This window comes from Dinoponera quadriceps, unplaced genomic scaffold (assembly GCF_001313825.1).
Source record: "Dinoponera quadriceps isolate SergipeBrazil2010 unplaced genomic scaffold, ASM131382v1 scaffold115, whole genome shotgun sequence".
NCBI classification, from domain to species: Eukaryota; Metazoa; Arthropoda; class Insecta; order Hymenoptera; family Formicidae; genus Dinoponera; species Dinoponera quadriceps.
Genome location: NW_014554511.1, coordinates 1626105 through 1642814, shown reverse-complemented (window position 1 = coordinate 1642814; position 16710 = coordinate 1626105). Strand labels below are relative to the sequence as shown.

Here is a 16710-nt window from a genome sequence, read left to right as displayed (position 1 = left end):
CAGCAAAATCGGCACCAGACACGCAAGAATTATACCGGTCGTGATGCCCGCCTGCCGTGAACTGTATTCCTGTTGGCCTGTGTGCGTGAAACGGAATAATATTAATTTCACACGTTAAATCGACGATGACGGATTTTTCCCGGCGAAACTACGTATCGAAAGCCCCGTGCAATCGGACGTGTAATCGGCTGCAAATCCGTCGTCGATTCGAATCCGATAATTCATCTCCGATAATCCATCGCGCTCCGAGCGAAATTGCGATATATATTAATAATAATATAAGCGAGACTTTCAAGCGGGAAGGGGGGGGGGGGGGGGGACGCGGGAAGAGAAAGAATTCACAGTAACACCGGGTGGCAAATTTCCATTCCATTCTAATGCTGCGTTCTGCAACGCAATGAACATGAAGGGTTTCTGCATCACTACAAATATGTTTTTTTCTCTGTGCATGCGTGTGGAATAGAAATTTCCCTCGTTCAGTTTGATGTGTAGAAAATTTTATTCAATCAAAACATTCTTCAAACGTACAATGTGTGCGAGCAAGATGCGCGATATATAATCAAATTGCGGCCATCGTTACGAGGATAAGCTATTACAATGATGGTCATCGTTATTGCGTTTAATCGTCCCTCCGCGCCACCGGGGGTTGAACGTTCAATTCGTTACACACCGGCCGACCGATCGAATTTATACCAATAACAATGGCGACAATGCGTCTAGTCTAAATACAAATAATACTGCATACTATTTCTATTCCACAGCAAGAACAGCGGCATCTTCTATTTACATATGACGGTGAAATTTGATCCGCTTAAAGTAACACCAAGTATCTCGTAATGATACGCGAAATCTCCTCGTGTGTCCCCGAATGGCCCGTGTTTCTCTCCGTTGCTCCTCTCTCTTTCCGCGTTACCGGACGTTCGGTCGTTCTCGCAATCGACTTAATCGGTACTCGATACCCCTTCGACCCTTTGAAGCACATTTTTCCTCCCGCTTATTTCCCGTCGAATTTGGGGGGTTTCCCAGGTCGCCGATCGCGAATCTGAGGTCTGAATTCAAGGATTTTTTCAATCTAACATGGCGGATCCAATACGGAGGACCGAAATTGCAGCGAATCAGCCGAATCACTTCAGACTTGACATAAGCAAGATTTTGTCTAAGTTGTAGATGGTATTGTTTCGATCTCTCCGATCCGTAACCGGCGATCCGAAAACCCTCTATGTGCTATATTTGAAGAGAATCACTTGATTTCCCGCAATTTCGGTCCGCCATCTTTGATTTTGAAATCTTCCAATTCCGACATCAGATTCGTCATTCGCGACCTCAAAATACTCTATATCTAAATTTCAACACCTAAATTTTGAAAAAGTCGCTGGAAAATGTATTTCGTCTAAAAAAAACAGGCATTTTTCTTTCAATGCGGTTATTTATAATACCTTTGCAGTTAACAAAATGTGCATTTCGACGATTCTCTTATATCCACCTATCCCTGAGATACTAGAAAAGAAAATAGTCCAAATATAGTCCAATGAAAATTATATCGACATAAAAATCTAAAAGAAAGAAAGGCGGGAAGTACACAAGTCCCGGCGTGCCTCTGCGCGTGTCGGACGTGCTTAGAAATCGGGAATCGAGATACACCCGTGTCATGGGCGCACGCGCACTAACAAGAATCCACAGTAACGAATCCCTCCGCGCGGGGGCGCGCGAGTCGAGCGACTTCGCTGGCGGTGACTTAGACGTCGCTCTCTTTCGACAGACTCGCTGTTTTTCTCATCGAGTCGGTGCTGTCCGACTCGGTCGGCGAATTGGGCACTTTCAGGTCCCACTCCTTCTCCTCGAAATCGACGTCCGGCCTGTTCGGCAGGGGCTCGTGGGTGCGGTACACCCCGTCGTAGCTACGGCGATGCTTCTTCGTGCTACTAGTGTCGGTCGTGCTCGAGTCGCTGATCGGCGAGACCGCCCTATCGTACGGCTTCAGCGGCACGGTCTGCTTCGACAATGTCGAATCATTGTCGATGCGGTCAGTATAGCGCCACGACTTCGTCGAGCTGCTCCTCGACCCTTTCTTTCGCGCGTAAAGATAACCGCCGGCGATGCAGCCCACCACCGGCACTAACACAGCGCTAATAATCCCCATTGTCGTCCATGCCGTACGCTGAGCGTACTCAACATGACCTATATTTGTGTGTACAATACGCATGAAAAGTCACGGAGAGCACGGAATCGATCGGAAAGTCCTATCGACAAGAGAGAAACAGAGAAAGAGGGAAAAAGAGAAAGACAGAGAGAGAGAGAGAGAGAGAGAGAGAGAGAGGGGCAAATTGAAGGAAGGGAAAACAATGGTGAAGTGAGATGGGAAATGCTATAGAAATAAGAAGTGGAAGAAGAGATGAGCAGATAGTGCGAGAGAGAAAGAGAGCTAAATCAATCGACGTTGCTTCTCAGAGATTCCGCAAACCCCCTCGGCACACAAAAGAGACAGCGAGCTCTCGCTGATTAATTGTTCGGGCATGAGTTTAGACTCGATTTAACTTTTAAAGCAAGCAGATGGAATTGCTCCGACTCTCTCTCTCTCGAGGTTAACTGGCGACGCTAACTGCGCGTTTGCCGTTTAATATTAGGTAAATCGGAAAGTTCCGTCCATCGGTCGATGGCGCACGTACTTGCTGAGAAACGCTTCAATTCTTATGAAGACGTCGAAAAATGGGTATCTGACTGGATAGCCTCCAAAGATGACTCATTCTTTCGCCGCAGAATTCGCTTGCTGCCCGAAAGATGAGAAGAAGTCATCGCTAACGATGGACAATATTTTGATCGATGTACTTTTTCATTTTGTTTCTTAAATAAAACCATACTTTTTGCAAAAAAAAAAAAACGGACGGAACTTTCCAATTTAGCTAATACTTCCTCCACGCACCTCGCTCCATCTTTCGACCTTCGTTTAAGACCGTTAAGCAGACACAGAGGTGGGATCGCAGTTCGGTGGGAAATGAATAAAGTCGGAAAGAAATACTCACGAAGGCACTCGGTGTATCCGTAAATCGGCACGTCCCAGCGGCCCTCAGGCGTGCACACCCGTCGCTGATCGCCGACGAGTATGAAGCCCTGGTTGCACTCGAATGTGATCTTCGTCCCCGGGACAAACTTGAAATTGTTCTTGCGCCCGAATCGTGGTGTCTCCAGCACGCCGCAGGATATCACTTGAAAAATCGAATGTCACGCACGATGTAGCATTGTGGATCCAACTTTCGTTAGGGATTCCAATTGAATAGACAGATGACGATTGCCGACACCAATTTCCAATTTTCTAACTTCCCGCGCAGAAATTTCCCCCGATTTTCCCGTGTACAACATAGGTACTGATTGGAAGGCCCGAAACTGTTTCAGAACGGGTCACTTCCGTTAGTGTCGATCCACAATGGATGTTTTAAGCCATAAGAAATTGACCAATCACAGTTAGTGATTCTCTTCATATTCGACTTAAGGCTTAAAATGCCTTCTGTGGGCCGACATTTATGACCACCAGTTAGGAATCCCAGATTAAGTCTGTTTCTTCGTTGAATTAGCTGTATCAGCTTCCGCTAGTTTCTCCCCTCATTCTCTTCCATCAAGTCTCAACCGTATATCTGTCTTCTTTCAAGTTCGATAAGTGCGGACTAATTCGGCGGAGAAAACAGAAGCATCTTACACAGGGATAACCAAGCAAGATCCGTTTACGTTTCCCACTTAGACCGGTCGTTCACAGTCGAATCTTATACATAAAACCGACTTGAGTTTATTCTTGGACGTTTCGTAGCGAATGAAACAAGCTGTGCACCGTCTGGAGATAAATTTAAGACGGTCTTCTATGTGAGATCCGACTATAAATACCGGCCTTCGAATCGTACGTTCGAAACGTTATATTTCCAACCAGAAGCTGCGTAAATTAGTCAAGAATCCACAATCAGTTTGGGAAATCAGACTCGATCCTAATTGGACCCCGAGAAATTGTCTACGCGGGTCGTCGTCGAACAATGAGTATCCTGTTGTACGGCAACGTTAATCCGGTTTAGTAACGATCATAGTTGCGCTCTTGAAGGTAAAAATATGCCCCGGATAAGTGCAAGAGCTCACCAACTACGCTTGTTACTAACTCGAATTAACGTTACACGGTGTAGGACTCGACAATTGAAAAGTTAGCAATTTCTCTCTGTTCTCTATTATATATTAGCTAGATAAAGCAAATGATAGTTGACGAATAACGATTTGAAATCATCGATCGGATGAATTAAAAGTGTTTCGTGCAAGTCATCCTAAGTGTCGCTTCCGTTCGCGAACGGTTAGACCTGCGAGTCGACACGTAGAGATATCAGCTGTCTCTACTTTACCTTCTCTGCTGTTCGTCGCTCGGATTTTCGTGTAAGTGTCGTAATAATTCCTGGTGAAGTGCGCCAGATCCCGATTCAAGGTCATCACGTAGTCGTACTGGCACTGATACGACTCGCCGCACAAATCTTCCGCCCGTTGCACGTCGATCGTGCGATTTATCGGAAGTATCTCTTTAGGATACTTCCGGTATTCCGGCACGAAGCTGCGATTCGAGTAGAAACTGGCCAATCTGCCGTAGTTTCTGGCGAATAAAGCTTCCCCCGTGAGCTCGTTCGCGTTATCTTCCAGTATCCAGTGAATTGCGAAATCCTTATGAATGGTCTCCGAATTATTCACGCTATTTACCGGCAGTTGGTATCCATTCGGAGTCGTCAAATCGTCCGTAATGTCGAAGTTCCAATTGCCGAACAGGCCCCTAGTTTTATTCTATACAACGGAGAAAGGGAATCTCTTCTATATTTCCGACTCTTAATGATATTAAATATTATTGTATCGTTATTAATAATTGAAATGTAATATTAATAATTTAATCGTTTAATATTTTATTAATAATTTTTAATTAGGGTATTGATAACTTAATGATATATCATCATTATTAATAATTAAGGTACTATTACAGGAGAAAGTGATATTATGGTTCTTATAGGTATTATGATAATAGATATTAATCTATTATCTAATATCTATTACTCTTAATATCTATTAGATGGCGAATTCTAGTGATCGCTTGTGGAATACCACCTCTGATAATTTTATATTAATTTATTATCGTTAATAATAGAAATAAAGAGCAAATAATAATAATATGAGTGGCATATGTCACTTACCATGTACGTCCAAGGCAGGAACGTTCGCAAGGACAAGAATCCTTCGTTCTCCACGACCTCCAGGCCGGCGCCGGTGTCAAACATGATGATGACCTCGCTCTGATTCAAGATGTACGTTGGAGTGTAAACAACGACACCGGGGAAGTGTTGGAATTTCAAAGCCGGCCTGTCAAAGTACACTTTTTTCTCGTTCGCGAGGACATCGAGCCGATACCTCCATTGCGCGTGTTTTGGCCTCAAGCGGACCTCGATAGTCGCCGTGTTATTGCCTCTCACTGCACAGATAAGACAGATCACATCAATCAACTGACAATAACACTGATATTTAAAGGACTCCTCTCAAATTAGGCTCAAGTCTGAAAATTGGATAAATTGAATAAATTCAATCGATGTTTGTTGAAAGTCGGACCAAAATTGATACTTGTGAGAGGTCCAATTTTTTTCACATGCCTGTATAACATTGAGTCGACTGAAAAGATCGTCCCGAGTTTTGAGTCAAGAGAGATTTCATTATACTCGATGGAAACAAGTTGCTCGTCGATAAAATACAATCGACCTTGTCTCTCTCAATTTCTCGGGGCGAAACTTCACTCGAAAATTTTCATTCGAAAATGAGCAATAATCCTAATGTGTTCCATCGTCTCGAGAACATATTGGCCGCAATTAATTGAAACATTCGCTCGTGTAAAGTCAGAATTCGCTGTAAGCTTGAGCGAAACATTCACCCTTGCGATTGCGAGTGGCGGTATTTTCACCATCGAGTGAAAACACTGGCATTTTTCATTTTCCTCGAGTGAGATTCCATCCCAAGGAATTCAGAGAGATCGACTAAGAAGCTACAGCTGTTACTTGGCCGGTGAACTCGAAAAGTTTTTAATACAAAAATATTTTATCATACTGTTTCGAAGAATCCTCGAGGTAAGCTACAAAAATACGCAATAAGAAGTAGGAACTTCCGTTGAGGAAATTTAAAGATGACCTTCATGTGACCTTCAAAGGGCTGTCAAAGGTCAAACCAGTCGTGCCATCTTATGCATCCCTCGAAATCAAACAACTTTTGTATGAAACATCGTTCTGTAAAATCCTTCGTTTCCGAGATATACGCACTTTAACTGACTCACCCTGTATATGTCGAACGGTATTCCATTTTCAACCCTTCGCTCGTTATTGCAACCCCCCCCCCCCCAAAAAAAATAGCTTAGAACCATCCAAAATAATTGATATCAAATATCTTTGCGTTGTTAAGTGATCCTCACGGAAAATTGACTAATAATAATAATAATAATAACAGAAGCTCACCCGCGACCGCGGTGAGGTGCGTCGCCATCACCTGTCCGTAGGCGTTGTTGGGTAGCTGCTCGAATCTGCCCTGCACGTCGAGCTTGTCGCGTATGTGATTCACTTTCAGCAGCACGAATTCGCCTTTGCCGTTGAACGTGTACTCGAGGCCGTCGAACGTGACGAAGTGGGGGTCGCCGAACACGGTCGCCACCCCGGGTGCCTGATAAGCGATGCAGTCCTGCGACGGCCTCCTCTCGAATCGGAAGGTCTCGCAACCGACCGAGTGCTCCTCCTGCCAGTTGCAACACGTGTACCAAGGCGAGACGTCGTGGTACCAGTGCGAAAGAGTCGGTATCTTGTTCGCCTCGTTCCACGGCGTGTAGCCCAGATTGTGGGAGCGATGCGGCCTCGAACCCTCTACTCGGTCGTAGGTCAGCATCAAAAAGCCGTCGTGATCGTAGCAACATTGCTGCTCCGAGCCGTCCATGCTGGAAAGTGCGAACACACAGTTTGCCTTTTTTTCCTTTTGCTATTGTATTTCGGTATTCGTTTGAAACGACCCGTTTTTATTCCTCGGAAGACGTTAATTTTGCGAGGAAATAAGTTCGAAATAAAAGTCGCGTGGGTTTCGAGGGAGCGGAGGATTATAATATTGTTTTACGTCGTCGAAGTACTTTTTCAAAGGTTACTTCAAAGTTGAATTCGATTTCGTTTTTAATGGAACTATGTGCCTTTTTTTCAACGTAAATCTATTCTTCTAGTTTCATTTTGCGTATAAAAGCATCGGAGTCGGAGATCGTCGAAAGAAAGAAGAATCACAGGCATTGGAGGTTGAAGACCCTTATCAAACGCGAAAACAACATGCAGAAACATTTACTTGTACTCAATCTATCATTTCCGATCGTTTGAAAGCCTTAGGAAAAGTCTACAAGGGAGGAAAATGGGTCCTATGTGAACTGAAGCCAAGAGACATTGAAAGGCGAAGAACCATCTGCAAAATTCTGCTTGCTAGGCAACAAAAAAAAGGGGTTTTTGCATCGTATCATCACTGAGGATGAAAAATGGATATATTTTGTCAACTCCAAACATCGAAAAACTATTTGCAATCCCGGCCAATTTTCAATATCGACACCAAAGCGGAATATCCACGGAAAGAAGGCAATGCTCTATATTTGGTGGGATCAGAAGGGTGTGGTTTATCATGAGCTACTGAAATCTCATCAAATGGTCACTTGGCATCTCTACCGAGAACAAATTATCCGTTTGAGCCGAGCATTGCACGAAAGATGACCAGAATATGAAACGAGACAGCATAAAGTGATTCTGCTTCATGACAACGCTCGTCCTTGCGTCACAAAACTTGTCAAGGAAACGTTAGAAGCACTTCGCTGGGAAGTGCTACCCCATGCGGCTTATTCACCAGACTGTGCCCCTTCCGACTACCGCTTGTTTCGGTCGATGGCACACGCACTTGCTGAAGAACGCTTCAATTCTTACGAAGACGTTGAAAAATGGGTCTCTGACTGGATAACCTCCAAAGATGAGTCGTTCTTTCGCCGCGGAATTCGCTTGCTGCCCGAAAGATGGGAAAAACTCATCGCTAACAGTGCCCAATATTTTGATTGATATAGTTTTTCATTTTGTTTCTTAAATAAAACCATACTTTTTGCAAAAAAAAAAACGGACGGAACTTTCCGATTTATCTAATATAAAAAGAATAAAGATGAATCGCTCACTTGGGCGCGCCGGTCTTCACGCAGTGTTGCGCCTTCTCGTTGTAGAAGCAGACTTTATTCGTGTCCTTATCGCAGTCGAGGTCTGGGAGGAAGCGGCCTTTGTCGTTCACAGCCTGCTCGAGAGTGCAGGGACATATCGCTATCTCGGCGGCGAAATTCTTCAGGTATCTGTCGTTCATGATCCAATTGTCGCAGAGTTTCTGCGGCCACTTGGGGCCGTGCGTTCGTTCCCACTGCGGGCCGAAGTACCAGCCCAGCGGAATCGGTCTGCTCCACAAGCTCCTGAAAATGGAAATCGTTCGAAGCCTTTTGTCGTCCGGGACGGGGAAAGGATAGTCGTTCGGAGGATAGATTCTTTTGTGAAAACTTACGGCGATATCGAGAGTCCCGAGTACAAATGCGGCTCGGTCAGATTGATCTGCAAGAAGCCGAAGACCATGTCCTGATGATAAGGATTGTACTGCTCCCGATATCTCGCCGGCTTGATGACGTAGCTGCCGGTATTGGTGTGCGATTTCTGCAACACGCGCGTAGCACTGATTTAATTTGGCCTTACTTTATCCGAGGACCGAATGAAAACGGTCGGTTCCGGTCCATTAAGATATTTAATAAAGGGTTTCGGTTTTCTGGACAATGAAAGTATCGGTGAACCGTTTGAATCGCGGTTTTCTTCCGTTCCGGTTCTTCAAACTTGTTTCCTTGCCGACATTTTTATTGACTTAAATTTGATTTATATATAACGTATACGATGATATAATATGGTATAAAAAATAATAATATCTTCCTCGATGTAGATGGCGTTTCTTCACAATCTCCACCTTCTGCTCTTAACTTTTTCAGTTACATAATATTATCCTCATTATTTGTAATCTCTTCCTAACGGAACGTGTAAATTACGTGGATCCCGAGAATATCCGGAGAGTATTTCGATACTCTCCGAGCTTCCTCAGAATATACACGTTCTGTTAGAGTAATTTGTACAATTCGGGGTGATCGTCTTTCTATTTTATCCCAAAATGACATATTACTTCTTCTTATTTATTCCAAAATCGTAACATATTACTTCTCCTATCAATCCTCTTCCGTTCAATATCGTATGCTTGTTTATTTTCTATTTGTCGCGATGACCAATCAATATTCTGCTTCTTCGTGAGAACTAAAATTTCATTATGAAATAAAAACGATCATTTCAAATCACGGAATAAGAACCGAAATAGTGATACCGATAAGAATCGCAAGCCGAAACAGATGTAACGGTTCCGATTTCCTGTTCTATAGGCTTTGTAAAATTTCGTTACAGTTTCCTGGCCTCTAATCTCGTCGTTTTATCACACACGTATCGGATACAAGCCCAGTACGAACCTCCAGTACTGTGATGTACTCGAATTCGGGCGTCGTTTTCGTCTCCCGGTATCCCCAAAGCGAGATCTGAACGCCCGCCCCGAAATTGCTGGTCAAATTGTACGCGTCCCACGTGATTTTAATTTCCGCCGGATCCTTCTCGTGAATGGCATCGTTGTCGAAGATGATCTTCATCGCCGCCGTGGCTGGAGTTTCTGAAGAGAAAACGTAAAAAAGTTTCACGCAACGTCTCGTCGTCATAACGGAGGCAACGAGTCTTACTGGAACAGCAAATTGTTTGTTGAATGACGGTAAAAAACATTTTTTACACGGACAAAATAATGTTGCTGCAAATGTTGCAGCAAAACGTTGCGACAGCATTATAATTCAGTCGGCGTAACCAAATTATTTTACTGCCCATATATCTAGCAAATAGCAATTAATACTGTTTGACAAATCTTTCTGCTGTCCGAACAAATTTTTCTTGCTGTCACTATATTGACAAACAATTTGCTGTTCTCGCAACATTTTTCCCCCGTGCACGGACCTTCCCTACGGAAGCGGGAAAATAGTAACGAATGAATACCCAAGCAGCACATATTGCTTAGTTAACCCTTGCCTAACGTTGACCAAACGTTGAGCAAACAAATTGCCCAATGATTGAAGCAAGGTTGTGGACAAAGGCATTACGTAATGTTTATTATAAATTTTTATGAAGTCTCCCATGAAAACAATATCTCAAAAATTATCTAGATAAGTAGCGCTAGTTATCTTATCTTTCATATAGATAAATTAAAAGAAAAGGCATCTTCATCTCATTTAAGATGAATGTTTCATCTTAACGGACGAACGTTCGTCTCATCTTCATCTAGATGAATCTGAAATCATCTGAATCGAACGCTGTTCACTGAGTAGTTGACGAAATTGACGCAGAACTCATCGGATATCATCGTCGAGTTTGTCTTATATCAATACGAGATGTCTTACCGACGAAGTATCTTCCTTTCCACCTGTTATTATCGTTGATGTTAGCGATGCTGACTATCAGATCGATGTAGCCCTCGTACTGCAGGCGCGGCTGCACGCAAATCGCGCGATTCCTGTCCACCACCGTGCCCACCACGTTGGTACCTTGGAAATTGCACAGTATCTTCTGGGTCTCGTTGAAGCACGGCCCGGTGATGTTGACGATGGTGCCCCCCAGCATATTCCCGCTCTCCGGGGCGAATACCAGCAGTATGTGTGCTCCGGCTGCGCAACGCATTTTGAGAAAAAAGATCAACGGGCTATCAACACCGAGCGTGTTTCATTGAGGCTCTCGGACGTCGCTGCAACTTGCCTGACGACGTCAGAAGCGAGATATGTCAAGAATACTTGACGAATTGATTTGGCTGTTTATCGATCGTTCGAGTGGATGAACATTTTACGGGTGTACCGAATCGATCACAAATGTCATATCGCGAGTACATCTTCTTGTTTGGACGCACAACGCAAGGATTCCCGACACGCGTCGTTTTCCCGCTTTCGACGTCACCAAACAAGGACAGTTGCCTTAAGAACATTTCGCATTCTTACAGATGTCCTTGTTGCAGTTGCCGAGCATTATGTTCTCATCTATCCTGAAGATGTGCCGACCCGGGAACCCGTTCGCCCAGCCTCGGTGCGTCAAGTCCCGCACCGTCGTCATTTGCGAGTAAGGCTTGTACTCGTAGCTCTGAGTACCGTTCCCGGCGTTGAAACCAACCTGGCGACCGAGCCGATTTTCAACGATAAATTCAGTTTAGCGAATTTCTCCGGGCAACGTAAATCTCTGAAGGTGCGGTTTTGAAAAACCGCTTCTTTCCTCCGTTCCTCCTCGGAAAGAAACCGATTCGGATTCGGAGGGTATACGACAGATCCTTGTTTTTTCACCGTGATCTACCGGTTGCCTGTTGTATTTTTGCCAGCAAGGCATTTTTAACACAGAAAAAATTTACAACAGATACCATGCGATCTTTCGGAAATTCCTGTTGCTCGGATTATTCGCGGCAATATTTTTATATGCGTGTCCTCTATCGAGGAATATTTAATGACTTCAAATGTGAACAGGTGAAACATTGCATAAAGTTGAATTAAACCAAAATATAAGCAGGGATCCGGAACGAGTGAAAATATCGGTTCTGGTCTTTGAAAATATTTAATAAAAGTTCCGGTCTCGGTTTTCCGGACAATGAAAGTTTCGATAAACCGTTTAAATTATGGCTTTTTTCAGTCCCGATTCTATAAACTTGTTTCCTTACTGAAATTTTTAATTATTTAAATTATATATATATATATATATATATTTATATATATTTATATATAGATAATAATAATTATTATATATAGATAAATAATATATATAATTATATAGATGTAATATATATAATTATGTAGATAAATTATATATATATAAATGTAAATTATATATATAAATTATATATATATACACACACAATATATATAACGTGTACAATAATATATTATAAAAAATAATAATATCACTTCATGGATGTAGATGGCATTTCTTCACCATTTCCATCTTCTGCTCTTAGCTTTTTTGAATATATATAATATTATCCTCGTTATTTGTAACCTCTTCTTAACAGGACATGTAAATTACATGGATTCTGAGAATATCCGAAGAATATCTCGATATTCTTCGAATATTCTTTCTCAGAATATACACGGTTCCATTAGAATGTATACAATTCAGAATGATTTTCTTTCTATTTATCCCAAAATCATAACATTACTTCTTCCATCAATCTTCCATCAAAAGGATTCTCTTCCGTTCAATATCGCACACTCAAACTTTATTTCCATTTGTCGCGATAACTACTCAATATTCCGCTATCTCGTGAGAACTGGAATTTTATTACGAAATGAAAAAACAAACGATTATTCAAAATTACCGAATAAGAACCGAAATAGCGAATCGAGGAAAAATGTAACGGTTCCGATTTCGGTTCTGCGGGCTTTATAAAATTTCGGCGCCGATCTCCGCGGTTTTCGGTCCCCGAATACCGAATACGACAAAGTTCGTTCGATCGCAGGGGATCGTTTCGCCAAACTTCTCGCGATGGACTCACATATGCGGGCACTCCGTTCTCGCCTTGAGTGGTGTCGCCTCCCGCCTCCGTGTGACTCGACCATTGCAGATTGAGGTAGTTGAACATCGCGTAGGTATAAACCTCGTCGGTGGCCAGCACCAGTTGGAAGGTGTTGGTCCTGTAGAGCGCCGTGTCGATGCCGCCGGTGAAGGACATGTTCTTCCAAGTGACGATGATCGCGTGCTTCGGTACGAAGGAGTCGGAACCGACGACGCCCTCGCGAATGTCCCACATGAGACGCTCCCGCATCTCCACGCCGAACTGATCCGTCCTGCCTTGCAGATCCCTCTCGAGCCTTGAGATGCGACGATACCGTAAATTTCCCTTAGTCAGCGTTTGCGTAACATCGACGACTTGGGCTTACCTGAAGTAAACCCCCGGTTTCCTCTTGTCGATGTCCGTCTCCCTCCTCATGCCTATGCGACACTTGCTGAAGAAGATGCCGATGAAGCTCGGATCGTTCTTCATCGGCCAATCCTTCACCGGGAAAACGAGGGGGTGCGTGAAGTGTTCCGGCGGGTCGCTGAACTCCAGGTAGCCGTTCACGGTTAACTGAAACGGTCAGGTGGCTCGTTAAAGTATCCTTTTCGTCGGCGATCCGTCGTGAAACTCTCAACCAATGAGGCAGTCGGACATCCGAATATCCAAATTGCGAATTCGACTCTTAATTTGACGTATCCGTCGGAGAAAAGGAAGTTTCTCACAAGTCGAAATTCTCGTCCTATGATGAACTTTTAAGGTCCAATTTTAATTTTAATCTTCTTAACTAATCTTCTACTTTCTGACCCTGACGATTCCGTTTTCGCTGTTTTGGCGTTAAAATAAGTTGTTTCAGCTAGCATTAAAATAAGGTATGTAGGATCTACTGTGGAATATTTGCAGAATGTAAGAAGGTTTTCATGAATCTTCGGACCTTTTTAGTAGGTGCGAAGTATTTTTAAGAGCGTCCGAAGTAGCGTAAAAATTTCGTCGGTGCCTCCTTCACAGGAGTTTACAGAAGTATTGTGAGAGAAAATAAATGATAATATGTGGTGAATATACGATCATACTCTTGTGTAATTAAACCTAAATCCGTAAAAGGGCAGCTGAAAGTTCAGATTCTTGTGGATCTGCAGTGTCGTCGCCTGTAGAGCCGTTTGGTAATCTCCGTTATCATCATCGCCGCCTTTATCAAAGTACCAATACATGAATTTCTTTCGAATATCTTTCAATCGGGTTTCTGTTATCCCATAGTCGGCCGGACTGTCATCCAGACGAGGCGCGTATCTGTAAGCCTCGGGTGAGTCCGAATCTGCAAGTGTGTCGAAATATCAATGAGAAGAGATTCGTTAAAAACAACCGAACGAAACGAATGTATCATCGTAGTTAGAAATTCGAAAACTTCAAGCGGGATCGACAATGAGAATTTAGCTCTAAGCATTAAAAAATTGACTAACCACAGTCGAAATATTATCGTTTGTGAGAAGAATAAACGCCTGGGATCGGCCAATTTCTTAGAGCTTAAAGCTCTTACAGGCCAGGACTGAAGCAAAGTCTATAATTAGGGTATAAGATTTAAGAAATTAACTAATCATAATTGATTTTTCTTCTATTGTTCGACTGTGATTGGTCAATTTCTCAAGGCTTAGAGCTTAAAGCTATTACAGATCGGGACTGAGAAGAAACCTTAAAAGTACGTGTGAATATGAAATATACAAAAATTCTTTTTATCGATAATATATAAATAAATGTGTGTTCCATCGCGCAAAGTCGAGCGAATTCCCGATCGAAGTTTCCGCCGAGTGAAACTCGACGTGGTGAATTCCACGTAGGTCCGTCAACTATTCCGTACACCATCGCACAAAAATGACTCGTGATATATCTAATGATTCATCCTCGACTCACGCTAAAGTGAGTCTAACTGATAAACACCGTGATAAGCCCCGATACGGATTGTTTCTACAGGTAATTTCAAGCGCGACGTCCGCCGAACGGGCTATTTTCGATCATCCCCGTTTCCTCCGAAAAGCAACCATGCCGAGGGAGACAAGTTTGGATCAAAACGAGGATCAAAAAAAGAGACAGATCAACATGCGGAGCACACGTGCGCGTCACCGGAAGTCACATATTGTGAAATCACAGTCACGCCCATATTGATAACGGATTACCCACCGTATTTCACGTATTTCGCGATCTTCTCCTTCGTCATCTCACCACCGGGGATGGTCTGAACGTCCGCGGACGTGCCGTCCAGCTCCTCGCTGTCCTCCGGCGCGAAAACGACTTTGCTTGTCGCCCGGACTCGGGCCAGATTTTCTTCACCGGCCTCCTCGACGGGGATGGAATCCGTCTTCTCCGCCACGAACTCATCGAGCTCCAAAGGCACTTTCGCCTCTCCGTGGAGCGACTCCTCGCCCTCCGCGTTGTAGTTCTCGATGGACTCGGCCGAATTCAAGCCGAACGCACTTTTGAACGTCTCGTTGTCGAGAGCGGTCACTTCGTCGTATGACGAGGTCAACGAGAGGAGACACGCGAGAAAAACGATCCATTTCGAGAGCGTGCAGATGCGATCGAACTTCGACGCTCGACGACGAGGCATTTTCGCGAGAGCGTCGGAGCGCCTTTCAGTTATCTAATTACCGTAGTACGCACGACGAAACTGAACTGAGATTCGAGAGGTAACAAGTCGCGATAACGATGATACTGATATCATCGGTTCCACCGTGATAAGGTATATTATCTCTCCTACACGTTGATTATAACGCCACGGGAAAAAGTAAGGATGCGTCCCACTTACGAGAGAAGGGCGTATCCGTTTCTCTCTCGTGTACAGCGTATATGACAAAACTCTCCCGGCCTCTTCCGTAAACCGATCTCTCTTGTTTCCGAATAACAAAATATATGCATTAAAAAAATATACATTTTTTATTTTCTGTGATCTTTCTGCGATCTTGCCTTAGTTGGCCGGATTTTTCTCCGATCTTGCCTTAGTTGGCCGGATTTTCCTTCAATCTTGCCTTAGCTGGCCGGATTTTTCTCCGATCTTGCCTTAGTTGGCTGGATTTTCCTTCAATCTTGCCTTAGTTGGCCGGATATTCCTTCAATCTTGCCTTAGTTGGCCGGATCTTTCCGCTATGACTTGAAGGGGGTCACGAAGGTCAAAGTCAGGATTCAATGTCCTTAGCAAAAATGCGCCGTTTTCGAGATATTTCGCAATACTTCGAGATCATTTGATTCGGTCTGTAGAGTAAGAGTGACCCCAACCAGCAACCACATACCTGAACGTAAAATGTCCGCTCTTTTCATCTCTGAGGTCAAAAATAGGGGTTTCCGTTGAAAAAAAAAACAAGTTGACCTTCCAATGACTTTTAAATCCGATCTCAAGATCAAAGTCAAGATCACCATTGAGTTCCGTCCTCAAAATCCTAAAACTTTAAAATATCTCAATCATTTTCTTACTAAAGTGTGCCGTTCTCGAAACATGTCAGAGTTTTCATACCTTTGCCTCACTCTGTATATACTTTTATGTGTGTGTATGTTCCTATACTTAAAATGCTTGTATTGGTTACTTTTTTCACCATACAAATTTATGGCACTTAATTTTTACCCTTTTGTATGCGTACGTGTGTGTGTGTGTGTGTGTATATACAAAGTATTTCTTCTATATAATCCGAACACCTAAAATATCGCCGTCCTTTTTTTTGATAATACGAAAAAAAGAATCAAAGGAAAAAACTGATTCAAACAAATTCAGGGTTTTTTGTAGAGGTATTTAAAAAATACAAAATTTATCAAAATATCATCGCATCGGGAGAACACAAGACAGCATTCGGTGTGTACGTACCGTTATAACTCCGGAACTTATCGAAAGTCTGAAACGTTCATACATTTATTGTATTCGTAATTGCATTTTTATAAAATGCATCGAATCTTAACGGTATTGATTTGAAGTGCACCTTCCGAGGTAGAAAAGAAAGCATGTATATAAGTGCGAATAAATAAATTCTTCACACGGTTCTTTATTTCTGTAAAAACGTGATTTTT

The 16710-nt window shown here is 43.2% G+C and overlaps 1 protein-coding gene across 1 annotated transcript; it reads right to left on the bottom strand.

Moving 5' to 3' along the window:
- Positions 1-685: 685 nt before the first annotated feature.
- LOC106751642 (protein mesh) lies at positions 686-15265 on the bottom strand. Its single transcript, XM_014632606.1, has 14 exons — positions 14839-15265; positions 13737-13978; positions 13052-13239; positions 12667-12982; positions 11132-11300; positions 10544-10807; positions 9578-9771; positions 8587-8732; positions 8216-8497; positions 6498-6967; positions 5199-5473; positions 4371-4797; positions 3021-3203; positions 686-2178 (listed from the first exon to the last, which is right to left on the bottom strand). The coding sequence occupies exons 1-14, from the start codon at positions 15263-15265 to the stop codon at positions 1736-1738; spliced, it is 4026 nt and encodes a 1341-aa protein (XP_014488092.1). The 3' UTR covers positions 686-1735.
- Positions 15266-16710: the final 1445 nt, after the last annotated feature.

Coding starts and splice junctions, on each gene's coding strand:
- LOC106751642 (XM_014632606.1), bottom strand. CDS start 15,265: ATGCCTCGTCGTCGAGCGTCGAAGTTCGATCGCATCTGCACGCTCTCG. Junction 10,808..11,131: donor CAACTGCAACAAGGACATCT/GTAAGAATGCGA, acceptor TGCGTTGCGCAG/CCGGAGCACACATACTGCTG. Junction 6,968..8,215: donor GTGAAGACCGGCGCGCCCAA/GTGAGCGATTCA, acceptor CGCACTTTCCAG/CATGGACGGCTCGGAGCAGC.